We start from the raw sequence: 16,488 nt of genomic DNA, 5'->3' as shown, positions 1-16,488 counted from the left end.
ACTACTCGCGGCAGGAAGTGCGGAGCTCGCCTTCAGGGCTGGAGGCCTCTGTCTCCACCAGGGGGCGCAGTCTAGGACCTGGGAGCCCAGTGGGTTTGCAGGTGTGTTTGGATTAGTTGCCAATGTTCCTATTTCAAGTTGAATCGATGGTCAATATGTAAGTATTAGACAGCATCTGGTTTCTCTTGAAAAAATCTCAAGACGTGGGTACAGCTCTAGCTGGGTCGCCATTGTCCCCATTGTCACATGTGAGTTCTCCACTGACCACGCAGGAGGTGGGGCCCTGCCCACCCTCATCCCTTGCCATTTGCTGCTTGTAAATGCTGTAGGCGTCTGCATTTCAGCCTTTGGAGACAGATCAAGCCACTGGGAGGGATCAGACACTGGGGCCGTCTGCACCCGGCTGGGTGGATTGGGTCCATCCAGGCCACTGGCTCCCAAAGGGCAGAGCCGATCTGTGCTGCTCACCACGCAGCCAGCCCCTGCCATCCAGGGCTCACAGAGGGTATGCGGCTGCATTACTCCAGCTGTGGGTGTTCATAGTGGGGGGTGTCCCTGAGGATTCAAGGCGACGTGGGGCATGGGTTGGGCTCAAAGGGGCGGTGTTTGGTTAGGGAGAGAGGGAGAATCGGGGTGCCTGCCTTTCCCCAGTCTCATCTGGGTTGAGGAGGAAGAATGGAGAAGGGGGGGCCGATTCCAGAGGGGCTGAGATGCCGCCACGAACACATTCCGTGCGGCAGAAAGGGAGCCGCGTGAGGCTCATGAGCGGTGCTGTTGGAAATCTCCGTGCCCTAGGAAGGTCGTTGTGCAGGTTAGTGGCAGAAGACGGGGACCCACAAGGAGGCCAGGCATCAAGAGCATGTGGCCACAGGGATACATCCTAGAGAGGTCTTCTGCGAGGGAGATTTGGAAGGAAACCTGGAGATTTGATCCATGGGGTGAATATGACTCATTCTCCGAAGGCACTTTCCATCCACCCGAGGTCTGTTCTCAGGACTTTCCATTAAATTCTAATAATAGCCTGGGAGCTAGATGCTCTTATAATCCCTGTTTTCAGATGAAGAAACAGGCACAGAGAGGAAAGCACAGACTTGCTTCAGGTCACACAGCAGGGAAAGAGGGGGAGGCAGGAAGGCACTATGAAATAGCAGCGTGTGCGGGCAGAAGGTGGGGGCAGTGGGTGAAGAAGCTCACACAGATGTAGCCGAGGGTGAGGCTTGGAGCCCTTGGGCCCCGGGGCGGGGGCCCACCTCTCCCCGGTCACCCAGATCCAGAGCAGATGGTCTGGGCAGAGTGCGGGGTAAGATCCTGAACCTCTCGGTCAGCGAGCCGTGGGGCTGGAGGACGGAGCAGAGATGCCAGCCTCCGGCCCTTCGGTGATCAGCTCCAGGCCGTCCACAGCCATGCTGACTGTGAGGAGCAGAGAGTCCCCGCTGCTCAGGGCCGAACCACAGCCCCCCAGGCCCCCTCTTCTGGCCACCGGGCTCCCAGGCCCCTCAGACTCTGAGCTGGCTGATGTTCTTTCCTGGTGCAAAGTGTGGGCCATGTGTCAATGTGCAGGGTGTCGTGGAGACAAGAAATGAGGGACAACCAGAGCCGGAGGTTAGATGAGGCAGCCACGGGGGCCCCACGGCTCCAGGCACTGGGAGGGGGGGTCCTCTCTACCTTGAAGATGTGTGGCCCATGGGCAGCTGCTGCACATGGAGAGAAAAAAGGTCTCCATCACAGAGTGGGCTCAAAGCAGCCGAGTGGCCATCTGGTATACCAGCAACGTGGTATTGTGCCCCAGTCATGGCCAAGAGCCAGACCTGGGCTGTGTCACAGGGTAGGAAGGCGGGGCTGTCAGGGCCAGGTGGCTAGGGGAGCTGGAGGCCGGGGGAAGTTCACAGGAGAGGGTAGGCAGCTGGCAGAAAGTGGCTGCAGAAACGCAACCTGTTACTGTGGTCCCGGGGCCAAATCATTGGGTCGGCTTCCTTATTTGCTGCATTTCCTCAGGAAAGTTAACTAACTTTGTGACTCAGGTTCTGCGTCTATAAAATAATGTTGATGAGGGGCGCCTGGGTGGCTCAGTCGGTTAAGCGTCCGGCTTCCGGCTTCCGGCTTCGGCTCAGGTCATGATCTCGTGGTTTGTGGGTTAGAGCCCTGAGTCGGGCTCTGTGCTGACAGCTCAGAGCCTGGAGCCTGCTTTGGATTCTGTGTCTCCCTCTCTCTCTGACTGTCCCCTGCTCATGCTGTCTCTGTCTCTCAAAAATAAATAAAAAACAAAAAAAATAAAAAACACCCTTAAAAAAATAAAGTGATGTTGATGATCAATCATCCCTTCTACCCTGGGTTGTTCTGATGATTAAATGGGTTAATCCTGGGGAAAGAGACCAGCAATGGGATGCCATAGGCACAGTAGGAATGCTTCCTAGTCTGATTGTTTCTAGTACAACTGGCGAGGGAGCAAGACTTGGAGGTGAATTGACTTAAGGCCACCTCGTTGGCAGAGCCTGGCTTAGGGTTCCCTATATGAGCCCAGAGTCGCCTAGCTACCCGGTTGCGGGGCAGAGATGGAAGGCTGGGAGGGAGTGTGTGGAGATGCCTCCCAGAAGGGGTTCTGTTTGTATCAGTTGGGAACATGGTCATATCGTCAAGGGTGTATGATTCAATAGAGTCTATGTTTTTAATGTTTATTTATTTTTGAGAGAGAGGGAGAGCGGGAGCAGGGGAGGGGTGGAGAGAAAGACACAGGATCTAAAGCAGGCTCTGCGCTGACAGTACAGAGCCCGATGTGGGGCTCGAACCCACAAATTGTGAGATCATGACCTGAGTCAAAGTCAGATGCTTAATGACTGAGCCACCCAGGTGCCCCACCTAATATGTTTTAACTTGATGAACGAGCGATGTCCTGCATTACAAGTAGTACATGGCGTGGAATGTCACTTATCACAACTGAGCCAATGGTTCTTGAAATTTGCTTAGATATACAAGTGCTTTGGATGACAAGCATGTTTCCCAAAGGAATTATGCTCACAAACCAAGGTTTCATTGTGTTTGATTTTTTTTAGTTTGTTCATTTATTATTTCTCTGTGTGTGTATGTGTGTGTGTGTGTGAGAGAGAGAGAGAGAGAGAGAGCACACAAGCAGGGGAGGGGCGGAGAGAATGGGAGACACAGAATCTGAAGCAGTTCCAGACTCTGAACCATCAGCACAAAGCGTGATGTGGGGCTTGAACTCACGAACCGCGAGATCATGACTGAACTGAAATTGGATGCTTAACCTACTGAGCCACCCAGGAGCCCCAGTTTTACTCTGTTTCAAAATTTTTCATCATTCTGTTTGTTATGGTGATCCGTGATCAGCAATCTTTGATGGTATATGGTCAGTGCTTTGGAATGACTTGAACTGCTCCCATATAAGATGGTGTGCGTGTTCTGACTACCCCACCAATCAGCCATTCTCCCGTCTCTCTCTCTCTCTCTTTCCCTCCTCTGGCTTCCCTATTCCTTGAGACACAGACAAAATGGAATTTAGGCTAATTAGTAATGACCCTGCAGTGGCCTCTAAGTGTTCAAGTGACAGGAAGAGTCGCTCGTCTCTCACTTTAAATCAAAAGCTAGAAATGATTCAGCTCAGTGAGGAAGGCGTGTTGAAAGCTGAGACAGGCCTGCCCTCTTGCACCAAGGTGGCCAAGTTGCGAATGCCATGGAGAGGTCTTGAAGGGAATGGAAAGTGCTTCTCCAGTGAACGCAGGAAGGATAAGAAAGAGAAACAGCCTCACTGCTGACGTGGAGGAAGTTTGGGGGGTCTGGACGGAAGGTCAGACGAGCCCCAACACTCCCTGAAGCCAAAGCCTCATCCAGGGCAAGGCGCTAACTCCCTGCAGTTCCGGGAGGGCGGAGAGAGGGGAGGACCCTGCAGAAGGAGAGTCTGAAGCCAGCAGCGGTTGGCTCAGTAGCTTGTCAAAGTGCAAGGTCAAGCAGCAAGTGCTGAGGTAGGAGCTGCAGCCGGTTACCCAGAAGGTCGAGCGGAGAGAGTTCGTGAAGGCAGCTCCACTAGCAAGAGGCCTTCCATGCAGACAAAACGGTGTTCTGTTGGAAGACGACGCCATCTAGAACTTTCAGAGCTGGAGAAGGGAAGTCAGCGCCTGGCTTCACAGAACAGGCTGACTCTGTCCTCAGGGGCTAGTGCAGCTGGTGACTTCAAGGTGAATGAAGCCCATGCCCACGGACCATTCCAGAAATCCGAGGGCCCTTCAGGATGACCCGACTCTCCTCTGCCTGGGCTCTGTCGGAGGAACAACAGAGCCCGCGTGACCGCACGTCTGTTCACAACCAGGTGTACTGAGTGTTTTATGCCTGCTGTTGAGACCCACTGCTGAGAAAAGGGATCCTTTTCACACTATTACTGTCCATCGGCAGTGCACCTGCTCACGCGAGGGCTCTGACAGAGAGGGGCCGTGAGGCGCATGTGGTTTTCAGGCCCGTTGATGCAGCATCTGCCTTGTGGCCCATGGGGCAGGGAGCCATTTTGACTCTCTCTCTGTTGCTTGTCTTGTTTCTTAAATTCCACACATGAGTGAAATCATAAGGTTTGTCTTTCTCTGACTTACTTCACTCAGCATTATACTCTCTGGCTCCATCCACGGTGTTGCCAACAGGAAGACTTCCTTCTTTTTCATGGCTGAGTAATACTCCATTGCACCTACAGCACATCTTCTTTACCCATTCATCAGCCGGTGAACACGTGGGCTGCGTCCATAACTTGGCTATTGAAGATAATGCTGCTATAAACATCGGGGTATTGGATCCCTTTGGATTAGTATTTTTGTATTGTCTGGGTGAGTACCTAGCAGTGCCGTTGCGTACGATAGCTCTATTTGTAACTTTTTGAGGAAGCACCATACTGTTTTCCAGAAGGCTTGCCCCATATTGGAGGAGTTGCTTTCTTGTAGATAAAGGAAGAACATGGTTTCTTTTTTTTTTAATTTATATTGATTGATTTATTATTTATTTTTGAGAGAGAGAAAGCGAGCAGGGGAAGGGCAGCAAAACAGAGACAGATTCCTAAGCGGGCTCCACACTGAGTATGGGGCTCAAACTCAAGAACCATGAGATCATGACCTGAGCCAAAACCAAGTCAGATGCTTAACTGACCGAGCCCCTCAGGTGCCCGGACCCTTGACTTTATAAAAGTGCTTTTCTTATTGTACATAGTACCGCATGGAGCACTGCGGCAGATAGTTATTTATGCAAATGTGGGAGTTTTCAGGAAAACACCTTCTTATAAGTGGTTGGCTGGATTATATATCTTTTTTCTTTTAGGCGTCAGAGTTTGCTTGAGACCCCCCAGAACTCCCCACCAAGGCCACATGGTTACACTGTTACTTACCTGGGCTGGGTTGCTTCACACCCTTGGACAACTCTGAATAGATTTCTCTAATGACCAGTGAGATTAGGTATCTTTTCACGTTTTAGTTAGACTTTCAGGTTTATTTGATGGGGTGTCTTTTTTGAACTTCCTCATATTATTTGCCCTCTTTTTTGCTGGATTATTAATTTGTATGAGCTCTTTATATATCTCAGATATTTACTATTGGTGGCAAAGAGTGAACCCCCTTTGTGGTTTCCCTGTAGTTGCAATGCCTGGCAGTGCCTCACCTCTGCATTGTCCCATTAATCCATTCTGCACAAATGTCTTAGGGTCTTACATCTCTTTGGTTGACACCTACAGAGACCTTTGTTCCCCTCCTTCCCTGGTGACTCAGTCTACTCATGTTTGGAACACTGGGCAGGGAGCGGCAGGGGTAAGCTGGGCTTCTGCACCACTTCTAGAACCTTCTGCCTTTTGCTCCCTTCTTTTTCTCTTTCCATGACTCCCTCATTCCCTTCCTGGAAGGCTGGAGTTGGGGTGGCCAAGAGGGAGTTGTTCCTCGCACTGTGGCCAGCAAGCCCAACTGGGGTAGGGGTCTCCCCAGAATGGCTTTGGGGCCTGGATGGCCAGTGCTGTATTGTCCCTGAGGAAGTCCCCACCCTTGGCCAACGGGGCCACCATTCTGAAGAGGTAACTGGATATCCTCCAGAGGTGAGTGTTACCTGTAACCACTTTCTCATTTCAAGGCTTGTCAGTCAAGAGTCCAATGACTAGAGGTGTGCATGTGAGAGACAGAGAAGAGACAGATAGAGATAGGGAGAAAGAGAGAGAGTGTCAGAGGGGTTCACAGGGCTGGATGGTGGAGGTGGTGGGCACAGCTTCTCCAAGGAGTACTAGAGATTGACTACTTGGATTTCCACCACTGAGCTGTGCTGGTTTCTCTAGTTTCTCCGGGAGATGATAGTTGCTCCCAAAAGACATAGATTGAAGCAAACACTGTTTCATTAACTGAAGCACAACCGCCTTCCAACTCACTAGTTCATCCATCCATCTGTCCATCCATCCATCTATGCATCCGTCTGTCCATCCATCTGTCCATCCATCTGTCCGTCTATCCATCCGTCCATCCATCCATCCATCTGTCCATGCATGCATCCATCCGTCTGTCCATCCTTTCATCCATCCATCCATCCATCCAATCATTCTTCCTTTTATCCACCATCAAGCAAATATTTGTTGGCTATCTCTCACATATCAGCCCGGCACTGGGCACCAGACATATAAACTGAATGAGACCCAGCTCTCGCCTTCAAGAAACTCATGGTCTAGTTGGGGAGACACACAGGTAGATGAAAAGGGTGCACAGAAGAGTTTTAGGAATCATTTGTGTATTAGCTCCTCCACTGAGCACCTCCTTACTGAGCACCTGTGGTGTGCCAGACACTGTGGTGGGCACTTGTGAACCCTGTCCTCGTGAACTTACAGTCCAATGATAAAGGGGAGAATGGAGCTCCTGTCTTCTGGAACATGCCTTCAAGGTAGCCTCATGGGGGAGAGACGGATGGGGGAGGCACACCAGGTCTTAACAGCCTCATCTAGGAAGTGACATATATTACTTCCTCCATAGTCCATTGGCCAGAATTGGCCATATTGCCCACCCTGATGTATTTAGTGACCACACACTCTTTCCACCACAGCACCTATCGGTGTTTCTGCTGCTCCCAGTTAAGTCAGACATACCCTTCTTCATGGAATTTGAATATTGAGGCAAATAATTCAAGGGCAGAAAGTGGTAGGAGCTTGGTCATTCTGAGGACAGTGTCTATTGGTTCCCATACCCAGAGCCTCCTGGGTTTCCAGTCCTTCCTGAGGATTCTATTTAATTCTTTCGATGCCTCAAGACACTCAGTTTCTTTTCCATAGACTTTTTTTTTTTTAATTGCTTATCAGGAATTGTTTTCTGTTGCTTGAAACCAAAAGGTTTAACAGCTGTATGTCCCAGACTCATTTGTGTCACACAATCCCGGCAGAGGGACAACAGTTCAGGAGCTGTGTGCTGGGCTTCCTGAAGCCTCTCTCTGTTTCAATAGCTGGGCTTGTGTGCTGACTTGAATATATACTGCATTTTGTCCATGCTGATTTCTTTTTTTTTTAAGCTGTTCATGTTTTTTTGGGGGGGGGGATTTATTTATTTATTTATTTATTTATTTTTGAGAAACAGAGAGAGACAGTGTGAGCAGAGGAGGGTCAGAGAGAGAGGGAGACACAGAATCTGAAGCTGGCTCCAGGCTCTAAGCTAGCTCAGCACAGAGCCCAACGTGGGGCTCGAACCCACAAACCGTGAGATCATGACCTGAGCCAAAGCTGGCCGCTCAACCAATTGAGCCACCCAGGCACCCCCATCCATGCTGATTTCTAAAAACAAATGAACCCGAAACACCGAAGCACTGATACAATAGATGATGGAGATGGAAATCATTCGGTCAAGTCAAAGGGACACACATTGGCCATCGTGGATGCTCATCGGTTTGGAACAAGAAGAAAGAAAACCAGGATCTCAGAATGCATTGGGAACTTCGGAATTCCGTCACTGAGGATTGAGTCTTGAAGGCAACCGTAGTTCGCAGGAGCCTTGTTTCTCATTCTCTAGAAGAGGAACCTGCTTTATAAGATGCAAGCTCTTTGTCCGACTTGGAAGCAGGGTTTTAAGAAAGTGTAGAGGGGCATTGCCTGCATGTCCCTGGATGCTTGTCCTCCTCTGTTGGCCCGGTTCCCAGGAGCCCCTTTTTGGTGGGTTGTTCATTTTAAAGCTGGAACCAGAGGTCACTAGCAACCCCTTGGGCGGTTTCTCCACCTGTCCCTCCTTGCACTGCTGGGCGGTCCATGCTGCCCCGTGTCAGGTGACTGTTAGGTCCGCTCAGCTGTGGTCGGTGGGGTCAGGGCCAGGATGATGTCCCCCCTCCCTGTCGTATAATAATATCATGCAAAAATGCAAAGCAGAACAAAGCCGTAAAACCCTTCCAGGGGGCTGTGGGCACTTTGGGGCTCAGCGTGTTCAGAAGGCACGGTGGTGCCGGCCCGTGAGGTCCTGTTCTCTTGGGGGTTTTGTTTCTCAGTTTTGTTTCTGTGGGTAATTTTTTGTGTAGGGGGTGAGTTACATGTGGTTTGGCCATCCCAGGAGAGGCATATGGGGGCCTGGCTTTCTTTTGCAGGGGGTGGTCCTTTTGTCTGGGTGGCTCAGATCCGTGGGGTCACAGGGGCGTCACACGGGGCCCTGTCCTTCGGGGATTTAGATGGAGACACTGTTCTCGATGAGCGGAGGGTCCAGGTAGGTGTAGGGCACGGCCAGCTTCATGTTGCGTTTCCGGATATCCTTCGAGATCTGGGCCAGGCGGTTCTGGAAGGCAGTGATGCTCCGCTGGGGGGCCTCCTCAGTGAAGTGCTCCTGGGGGTAGGTGCCCAGGGGCCGCTGGGAGCCAACCACAAGGTCAGGTGAAGGGACGGCTCAGCGGCTGTGACCCTCCTTGGCCCTGCACCTTGGGGACCTGGGAGCAGCCTCCCACAGAGCCTCATCCAAACGCCTCCCGCTAAACAGCAAGGATCCCTGCGGACAGCCCTTGGGGACGGAGCCAAAGCCCCAGTCGGAGTTTTAAAGGGGGCACCGCACCGCCACCCCAGCACGATCGCCTTGCAGCTTAGGGTGACTCCGCATCAACTTCTTTGATCATCTGACCCTCCCCGCGAGATGTCCCCTGCTCAAGTGCCCTCCCGGGAAGGCTCAGTGAGGGTGAAGGGACCCCACTCCTTGATGGCAGTGTGGGGTCTGGGCCAGGGAGGGGAAATGACACCCTCCGCGTCCCCTGCCCCCCGGCCCCACACTCACATGGTCTCCAGGCTCCTTGCTCAGCAGCCAAAGGGCGATGGCAATATCACAGGTCACGTTGACTGGTGGCAGGGCAGCTACAAACCCCTCTGGGTCTGTCCGGCCTTTGGAGGTGGGTGGGGGCAGCTGCATGGTGGAAGGCAGGTTGGGCATCCAGACGCAGGAGTCAAACTGCAGGCCGAGAAGGCAAAGTGAGTCCCAGGAGCCTGGCCCGCTCCAGCCGGCCGCCCTGGCACGGCCCGTCTCACCTGCCCTGCGCTAACGGCGTGGTGCTTGGCTGAGCAATTGAAGATCACCATGGTAACATACTGCACCAGAGATTTCCGGGTGTCCAGCGAGGAGGGCATCCCTGTGGGAAGAGGCGGGCTGGGTGCGGGGCTACCAGGGTCCTTAGGACCACACCAGAGGGGCCTGAAGGTGGGGCCCAAGGGCCGAGGTCCCCGTACCTGAGCTCTCCCGGCTCAGGAAGCCCTCAGAGAAGATCTCCCACACCCAGGCCTGGAGTTCACTGTCATCACGCACGGATGCATCACTCGGGTAGTAGATACTGATTATTTCGGAGACAAAGCTGCAAGGTGCACTGGGTTCAGTCCCCACTGTTGACCTGGGCCCCCGCTCAGGAGCAACCCCCATTCAGCGCCATTGATGTCCAGCCCTCCTCCTTGTCGGAGGCCTCCCTGGGCGCTCCCCTGACCCCCAGCTCTCTGGGGACGGCCCCTCACCTCTCCACCGCATCCCAGATCTGCAACCCATCATCCCGGTAGTAGTAGCCGGGGATGTCTTCCACCCCTCGGGCCCGGATGTCCTCCGGCAGACACAGGGTGGTGTAGCTGAGCGTTTCCATGTGCCTCTGTATCAGCTCAGAGAAGCCTTGGAGGCCGATGCCTGTGGACTGGGAGACAGGACTTGTGGGTGTCGGAGCTCTCGCCCCAGAAGCACGCGGTGGGACCGGTGGCTCCCCTCCCCCACCCTGGGGCCTCAGATTCTCCAAATTGCAGCAGGCATCTCCTCCACACCCCCCCCCCCAGAAGTTCTTACCCTCTCTACCACCTGGCCTGGGGTGATGAGCAGCTCCCGGCCAAGAGTGTTGATGTGAAGGGTATACTGAGTATGTGAGATCAGCAGCTGCAGGGGTGGAGAAGACAGAGGTGGGGGAGGCCTGGCTCTCTCTGGCCCCAGATCTCTCCCTGGAAATAGACAACGGGACCCAGGGGGGCCGCCTGGGACAGGGGTCAGGGTTCCAGACCGAAGACCGGGGCTGCGCTCCACCAGCTTCCTGCTCTGTGACCTGGGCCTGGCACCTTGCTGTCTCTGGGCTTCAGGTCATTGGGCAAATCAAGGGGCTGATCTGAATAAGAGCTACAAGGCCCCCCAGCTCTGGCATTCTGTGATTTCCTCGGCCCCGGGCAGGCAGCACACCATGGGACCCTGGCCCTGGGAGCTGCAGATGATCAGAAAGAATCAGCAGGGACTGAAGAAGATAGAGAAGGGCCTACATCTGGGACCCAGGAGACTAAGCAAGAATCAGAGAATCCAAAAAGCCGTGGGGGAAGACCCCTGGCCTTCAGAGAAGACAGGCCTCGGGTGCATGGAGGAAAGGAATCTGGGCCACCTGGAGGCTTAGCTGAGCCCGGGGGCCTATGGAGCCCACTTTAGAGACACAGGTTCCCCTCCCAGACCCCTGCCACTGTCTGCAGGAAATCTGTTGGTCTCTCAAAGCCAAGTTCACACTTTGGAGTCCGCCAGCCACAGGCTTCTCCTGAGAACTGGGCTTCTGGATGGCCGCTGGCTGTGAGCCACTCTCCTCTAAGAAGGGACCCTCTCTGGGGCACAGCTGGCTCTCACACACCATCTCCTCCCCCACCCCTGTCCCCATTCACCTCACCAAGGCCCGGGGCCCCGGGAAAGCCGGGCTCCGAACCCCCAGCCTGGAAGGACAGAGCCACATGGGGTCAGGCGGAGGAGAGCCCCGAGGTACAGGGACCTGCAGGCTCAGGGCACAGTCTGGGCCACCTTGCCGAGCCACTGACCTTGAAGAGTGGGTGGCAGGGAGGCAGCTGGCGCAGCGTGGCCATGGTGAAAACCTCGGGCAGCAGGTGCGCTTGCAGCAGGTGCGTGAGGGCCTCACTGAAGGAGAACTCGGCGTTGCGCACCCACGTCTTGGCCAGCAGCCAGTCCCACTCATTGTCAGTGGGCAGGAAGATGGGGCTGGTGGGTCCCGGGGTCTGGCTGAGCTGCAGGAGAAGCCGGTGTGAGGAGAGGTGGCCAGGGGTGTCTGCCAACCATTCAGTTGAATCCCTTCCTTCCCCCTGCCCCCTGCCTCCTGCCCACCTGGATGGCGAGGGGCAGCAAAGGCCCTCCCCCAGGATGCTGGTAGAGCAGGGTCATCGGGGCGGCGGAGAACTGAGGCTTCCCGTTGATGACATTGGTGCTGACACCAGAGAGGATGCCGTGATCCACCAGGAACAGGGAGCCCCTCTGCGGGAGAGAGAAGGGGAGCAGGGGCTGCCAGCTGGCTCTCTGAAGGGTGCAGGGGTGGGGCAGGGAGAGGATGGGGGAGGGGAGAAGAGTGGGGCGCAGAGAGGGTGCTCTGGGCAAGCAGCCCTTAGGAATGCTGAGCCTCCAGCAGGGGGCGGTGCGCAGAGCCTGGCGCCGGCCCCTCACCTCCAGCTCAGCCTGCAGACTGGTCCCGGGGCCCAACACCAAGGCCACCATGTCATCCGTGACTGGGAAGTTCTCTGGGAGGGAGCGGCAGTGGCGGATCAGGACAGGGTTGAGGCCATTTAGGAACTGGGAGGCGAAGAAGGCGTCCTCTTGCCAGTGCTCGTACATGTACTCTGTGGGGGTGGGGAGGAGGGGACCAAGTCAAGGTCACCTTCATGGGGGAGCTGTTCCAGGGCCATCCAGGGCTCCCGCTGCTTCTCTATACCTTTTTCAGGGCGACCTCTCAGCCCTTGACTTCAGCCCCTGCTGTTGGCCAAGCAGCAAATCCCAGTGCCCGGCGCCCCTGTCCCACCATCCACGCGGTCTCTCAAGGTCAGGACTCAGCAGGCGGAGACCGACCTGGGCTCCTACTCTGGCCCTGAGGAACCTGGCATCTGAGGAACAGCACTCCTGCCCGGCTAGCTGCTGTGGTGGGGCTGGGGGCCTCTCCTGTGCGCTCCCTCCCCCCTCCTCTTCCACCAGGTCCCACAGACGCTCCCTCCTGGGTAGCTCTGGCCCCACCTTGTCCACTCCGTCTCTGCTGCCACTGCCTTGCAAAGGCCACCATCCTCTGCCCACCATTTCTTTTTCATTTTTTAAAATGTTTATTCATTTGAGAGAGAGTGAGTGAGTGAGCATGGGGGAGGGGCAGAGAGAGTAGGAGAGAGAGAGAATCCCAAGCAGGCTCTGAGCTGACAGCAGAGAGCCTGATGTGGGGCTCGAACCCACAAACCAGGAGATTTGGACCTGAGCTGAAGTTGGGTGCATAACCGACTGAGCCCCCCAGGCGCCCCCCTCAAACACCATTCTTGGTACTGTTAACACCTACTCAACTTTGAGGCCTCCGCATAAAAGTCCCCTCCTTGGAGAGCTTTACAGGACACCCCTAGACGAGGGAGGTCCCCCTTTTTTGTACTCATTGACCAAGTGAAGCTCATTATTTTGATTTTGAGCCTCGCCCACTCACATGAGAGCCGTGTGGGGACACAGAGTGTCCACCGCCCCTAACTTGATGGGTATTTGCCCAACAAACACTGTTGGATTAAGAGGCATTAAAAGGTTAGAGGCGCTCCCATCTACACCCCCTTTTGTATCTGTGGAGAAGGTGAGGTCTAGCGAGGGACAGGGGCCTGCCTGTGTCACACGGTGAGTCAGTGTGCGGTTTGCTGAGACTCTGGCCACTACGAGAGCGGAGAAGTCAGGAGCCCCGGTCCGTGTTCCTCACCAGCGGCCGGGCTCTTCCGGAAGCTGAACATCCTTTTCATCTCGTCCAGACTCTTCCAGAGCCCCTTGCGGTCCAGCAGCCCCTTGAGTTTCATCTCTGTAAACCTATCAGAGGATGTCAAGGGTGGGTGGGAGGCAAGAGGCCCTGGGAGACCCCCCACCTCCCTGTCAGGTGGCCTTATCCTTTCTGGAATCTGAAGCAGCCTCCAGGGCCCAAAGTAGCCACCCACCCACCCCCGGCTGAAGTAGGCATTGTCCTGTGGGGACAGGTGGTGGGCGGAGGCTGTGCCCTGGGTAGGGCTGTGACCCATGTACATCCGTGATGGTGGGGAGGGACAGAAGGCAGGGGTCCTGGGGCATCTGAGGCCCAGGGGCAGGAGAGGGTGGGCATCCTTACGCAGAGCCCATTTTCAGGTAGAAGTTGGCGTTCTTGGTTACAGAGTATTTGATGTTGAGATCCAGGTCTTTCACGGTCTTCTCGTCCAAGCAGCGAGGCCAGCCTGGGAGGTAAGTCTTCCAGCTGAAGGGAAGAGCAGGAGGGGGGTCAACAAGAAGCCTCAGGGGACCCGCTGACCCTCGGAGCTCAGGTCAGAGCCGGCGCCCTTCTACAAGCAAGGGTGTTCCTCAGTCTTGCCCTTGCCTGTCACCCACAAGGCCGGAGGAAGAACTGCTGTGTTCCCACAGGGAGCATTCCCTCCTGGCTACGGCTCACGGGGCGGCTGGGGGGCTCAGTTGGTTAAGCATCAGACTTCAGCTCAGGTCATGATCTCACAGTTTGTGGCTTTGAGCCCCGCGTCGGGCTCTGTGCTGATGGCTCAGAGCCTGGAGCCTGCTTTCTGTGTCTCCCTCTCTTTGTCCCTCCCCTGCTTGTGCTGTTTCTCTCTGCTTCGTAAAAATGAATAAACGTTAAAATTAAAATAAAAAAAGAGACATCAGGTTCAAAATGGAGTCACTAGTGCTAAGCCCTCATCAACAAACCAAGACTCAATACCTAATCTATTTGCAATTTCAGCCTCTCCCTGGTATGTGACCTTTAACCAGTCAATCTGGAATTACCTCATCAGCACAGTGGGATAATTGGCCTGCTAGATTCCCACCTTTCCCCAAAGGAAGGCAGCCTTGCCTGAATCAGTCTGCTTTTTGCTAGAAACTTCCTTCTTCTGCTGCGGATCTGCCTATGAAATAAGCCTCCCATTCTGTACGGCTCCTCAGAGCTCCTTTCTATCTGTCTGCTCAATGGGATGCCACCTGATTCGTGCATCACTGCATAAAACTTTACTTGTTGAATGTTGTTTTTTAACAGACCCTGGTCCAGGGACACCTGGGTGGCTCAGTCGGTTAAGTGTCTGACTTCAGTTTAGGTCATGATCTAGCGGTCCGCGAGTTCGAGTCCCATGTCAGGGTCTCAGAGCCTGAAGCCTCTTTGGATTCTGTGTCTACCTCTCTCTCTGCTCCTCCCCTACTCATGCTCTGTCTCTCTTAAAAGAAAAAACATTAAAAAAAATTTAGCAGGGCTGTTAGTTAATTATCGCACGCTAGACTGTTAGCTATGGCCGTTGACCACTGTGTGGACTAGGACCCACAGAAAGCTGTTCTACAGAGAGACAGCAAAGGGAAGCAGGAGAAAGAAGCATCTAGACTCCCCAGGGGACAGGGAGGAAATGACCTTGGTTTCTGGCCTGTGAGATCTGGCTACACATCCAGTACTTCTGTGTCCTTTTGACACCCCCCTCCCTTCCTGGCTTGCTAGCCTGGTTTTGTCTGAATCCCTGACTTACAGAGACGCATCTCACAGAGGCCCAGCGGCCATGGTGAGGAGGGAGTTCAGGAAGGCATCCCACGGAGAGGCGTCCGGAGCTGCGGGGAGCCCAGAAGCTTACCCCGCGCTGGCCGGAGGCCTCTGAATCAGGCTGGCACAACACAGCCTGAAGACCCGTGGGTGAAACGCTAGGATCACACCCCGGCAGCGCTGAGGACCCCCAGCCGGTCTCCCTCCTCTCAGTCAGTCATGGCCTTGGGTTTGACCTTCCAACTTCAAAGAGCGAGTTGCCATTGAGGCGCACTGCTACCAGGCTCCCCAACTGTGGGGTTCGAAGCCCCTCGCCCGGAGACCTTGGTGAAACGCAGATTCTGACTGAGGAGGTCTGCAGGGGGGTGGGCACAGGAGCCTGCATCCCTCACAAGTCGCCAGGTGAGGCTGACGGTCCTCTGAGGCCACACTTCCGGTGCTGAGCGTCCAGACAGTTGCAGCACAGGTGGCTGAGCGAAAACAGTAACGGCCCATATTTGTGCGGGGCATGGCAGCTGGCTAGGCGCGTTCTTCTTTTTTGTTTTCTTTTGGAAAACAATCATTTAAGTTTATTTATTTTGAGGGAGAGAGGGAGGGAGAGAGAGAAAGCACATGAGGAGAACAGGCAGAGAGAGAGAGAGAGACAGACAGACAGACAGAGACAGAGACAGAGAGAATCCCAAGCAGGCTCTGCAAGGTCAGCGTGGAGCCGGATTTGGGGCTTGAACTCACGAAGAACAGCAAGATCATGACCGGAGCGGAAATCAAGAGCCTGACATTCGACTGACTGAGCCGCCCAGGTGTCCCGAGTTGGTGTGTTCTTAGCCATTTTCTCATTTATTCTTGCGAATAGCACACATCAGATTGGTGTTCCTAACTTCTTTTGCAGAAAAAGATGGGGATCGAAAAGGTTCAGTGATGCCTAAGGGGTCACAGCTCCTCTCGCAGGGCCTAGAATGGCCCTAGGTCTCGAGACCCCTGGGTCTTTGTTCTGGCGGAAGAGAAAAAAGGCCACTCCATGGACAGGGACAGTGTCAATCTCCCTCTGTGTCCCCCACCTGGGGGCAGTGGTTTCATTGGGGATAAAATTCACAGCATGGGCAGAATTGCCAGGAACCAAATGAGCCAGCCTATGCGCTCTCCGCCGCCCTCCCGCCCCCAGGACCTGATCGCCCCCACACCCCCAGACCACAGACGCAGCCCCCAGTGGGGCCGAGTTGGCTGGACCACCACCTTTTGAAGCCCTGCCCCTGAGCGCGGTCCCTGGCCTTCCGCCTGCCGGGAAGGACCCCGGTAACCTGCACCGGCTGCCGGCAGCCTCTGGGACCCCAGGGCCCCCAGCTGAGCCCAGCACAGAGAATCGGCCCTCATTTCAACTCTCCGGGAAGCTGAGTTTTCTGGGCCTCGGGATGGTGTTTCTGGTTCTGCCCAGATTTCCAGGAAGGCGGGTGTAAGAAAAAGCCCCAGGGCAAGGGAGACACCGGCAAGGGTGAGGCATTTCCATCCGGCAGGAGTCCCCTGGAAGGCTTGTTA

The 16,488-nt window shown here is 54.7% G+C and overlaps 1 protein-coding gene across 1 annotated transcript in view; it reads right to left on the bottom strand.

The window, feature by feature from the left end:
- Positions 1-8,645: 8,645 nt before the first annotated feature.
- Positions 8,646-16,488, bottom strand: part of ALOX15B (arachidonate 15-lipoxygenase type B) — an 8,690-nt gene continuing 847 nt past the window's right edge. Inside the window, exons 4-15 of the mRNA XM_029928801.1 lie at positions 14,960-15,023; positions 13,564-13,686; positions 13,168-13,271; positions 11,904-12,076; positions 11,571-11,717; positions 11,270-11,473; positions 10,278-10,364; positions 9,962-10,131; positions 9,686-9,807; positions 9,488-9,588; positions 9,240-9,410; positions 8,646-8,825 (exon numbers count right to left, since the gene is read on the bottom strand). Of these exons, the coding sequence (XP_029784661.1) occupies positions 8,646-8,825; positions 9,240-9,410; positions 9,488-9,588; positions 9,686-9,807; positions 9,962-10,131; positions 10,278-10,364; positions 11,270-11,473; positions 11,571-11,717; positions 11,904-12,076; positions 13,168-13,271; positions 13,564-13,686; positions 14,960-15,023 (1,646 nt within the window). The remainder of the gene's footprint in view (positions 8,826-9,239; positions 9,411-9,487; positions 9,589-9,685; positions 9,808-9,961; positions 10,132-10,277; positions 10,365-11,269; positions 11,474-11,570; positions 11,718-11,903; positions 12,077-13,167; positions 13,272-13,563; positions 13,687-14,959; positions 15,024-16,488) is intronic.

The sequence above is a fragment of the Suricata suricatta genome, chromosome 17 (genome assembly GCF_006229205.1).
Source record: "Suricata suricatta isolate VVHF042 chromosome 17, meerkat_22Aug2017_6uvM2_HiC, whole genome shotgun sequence".
NCBI classification, from domain to species: Eukaryota; Metazoa; Chordata; class Mammalia; order Carnivora; family Herpestidae; genus Suricata; species Suricata suricatta.
Note: the sequence above shows the minus strand (reverse complement) of the source record. Positions and strands in the feature narration are given on the sequence as shown.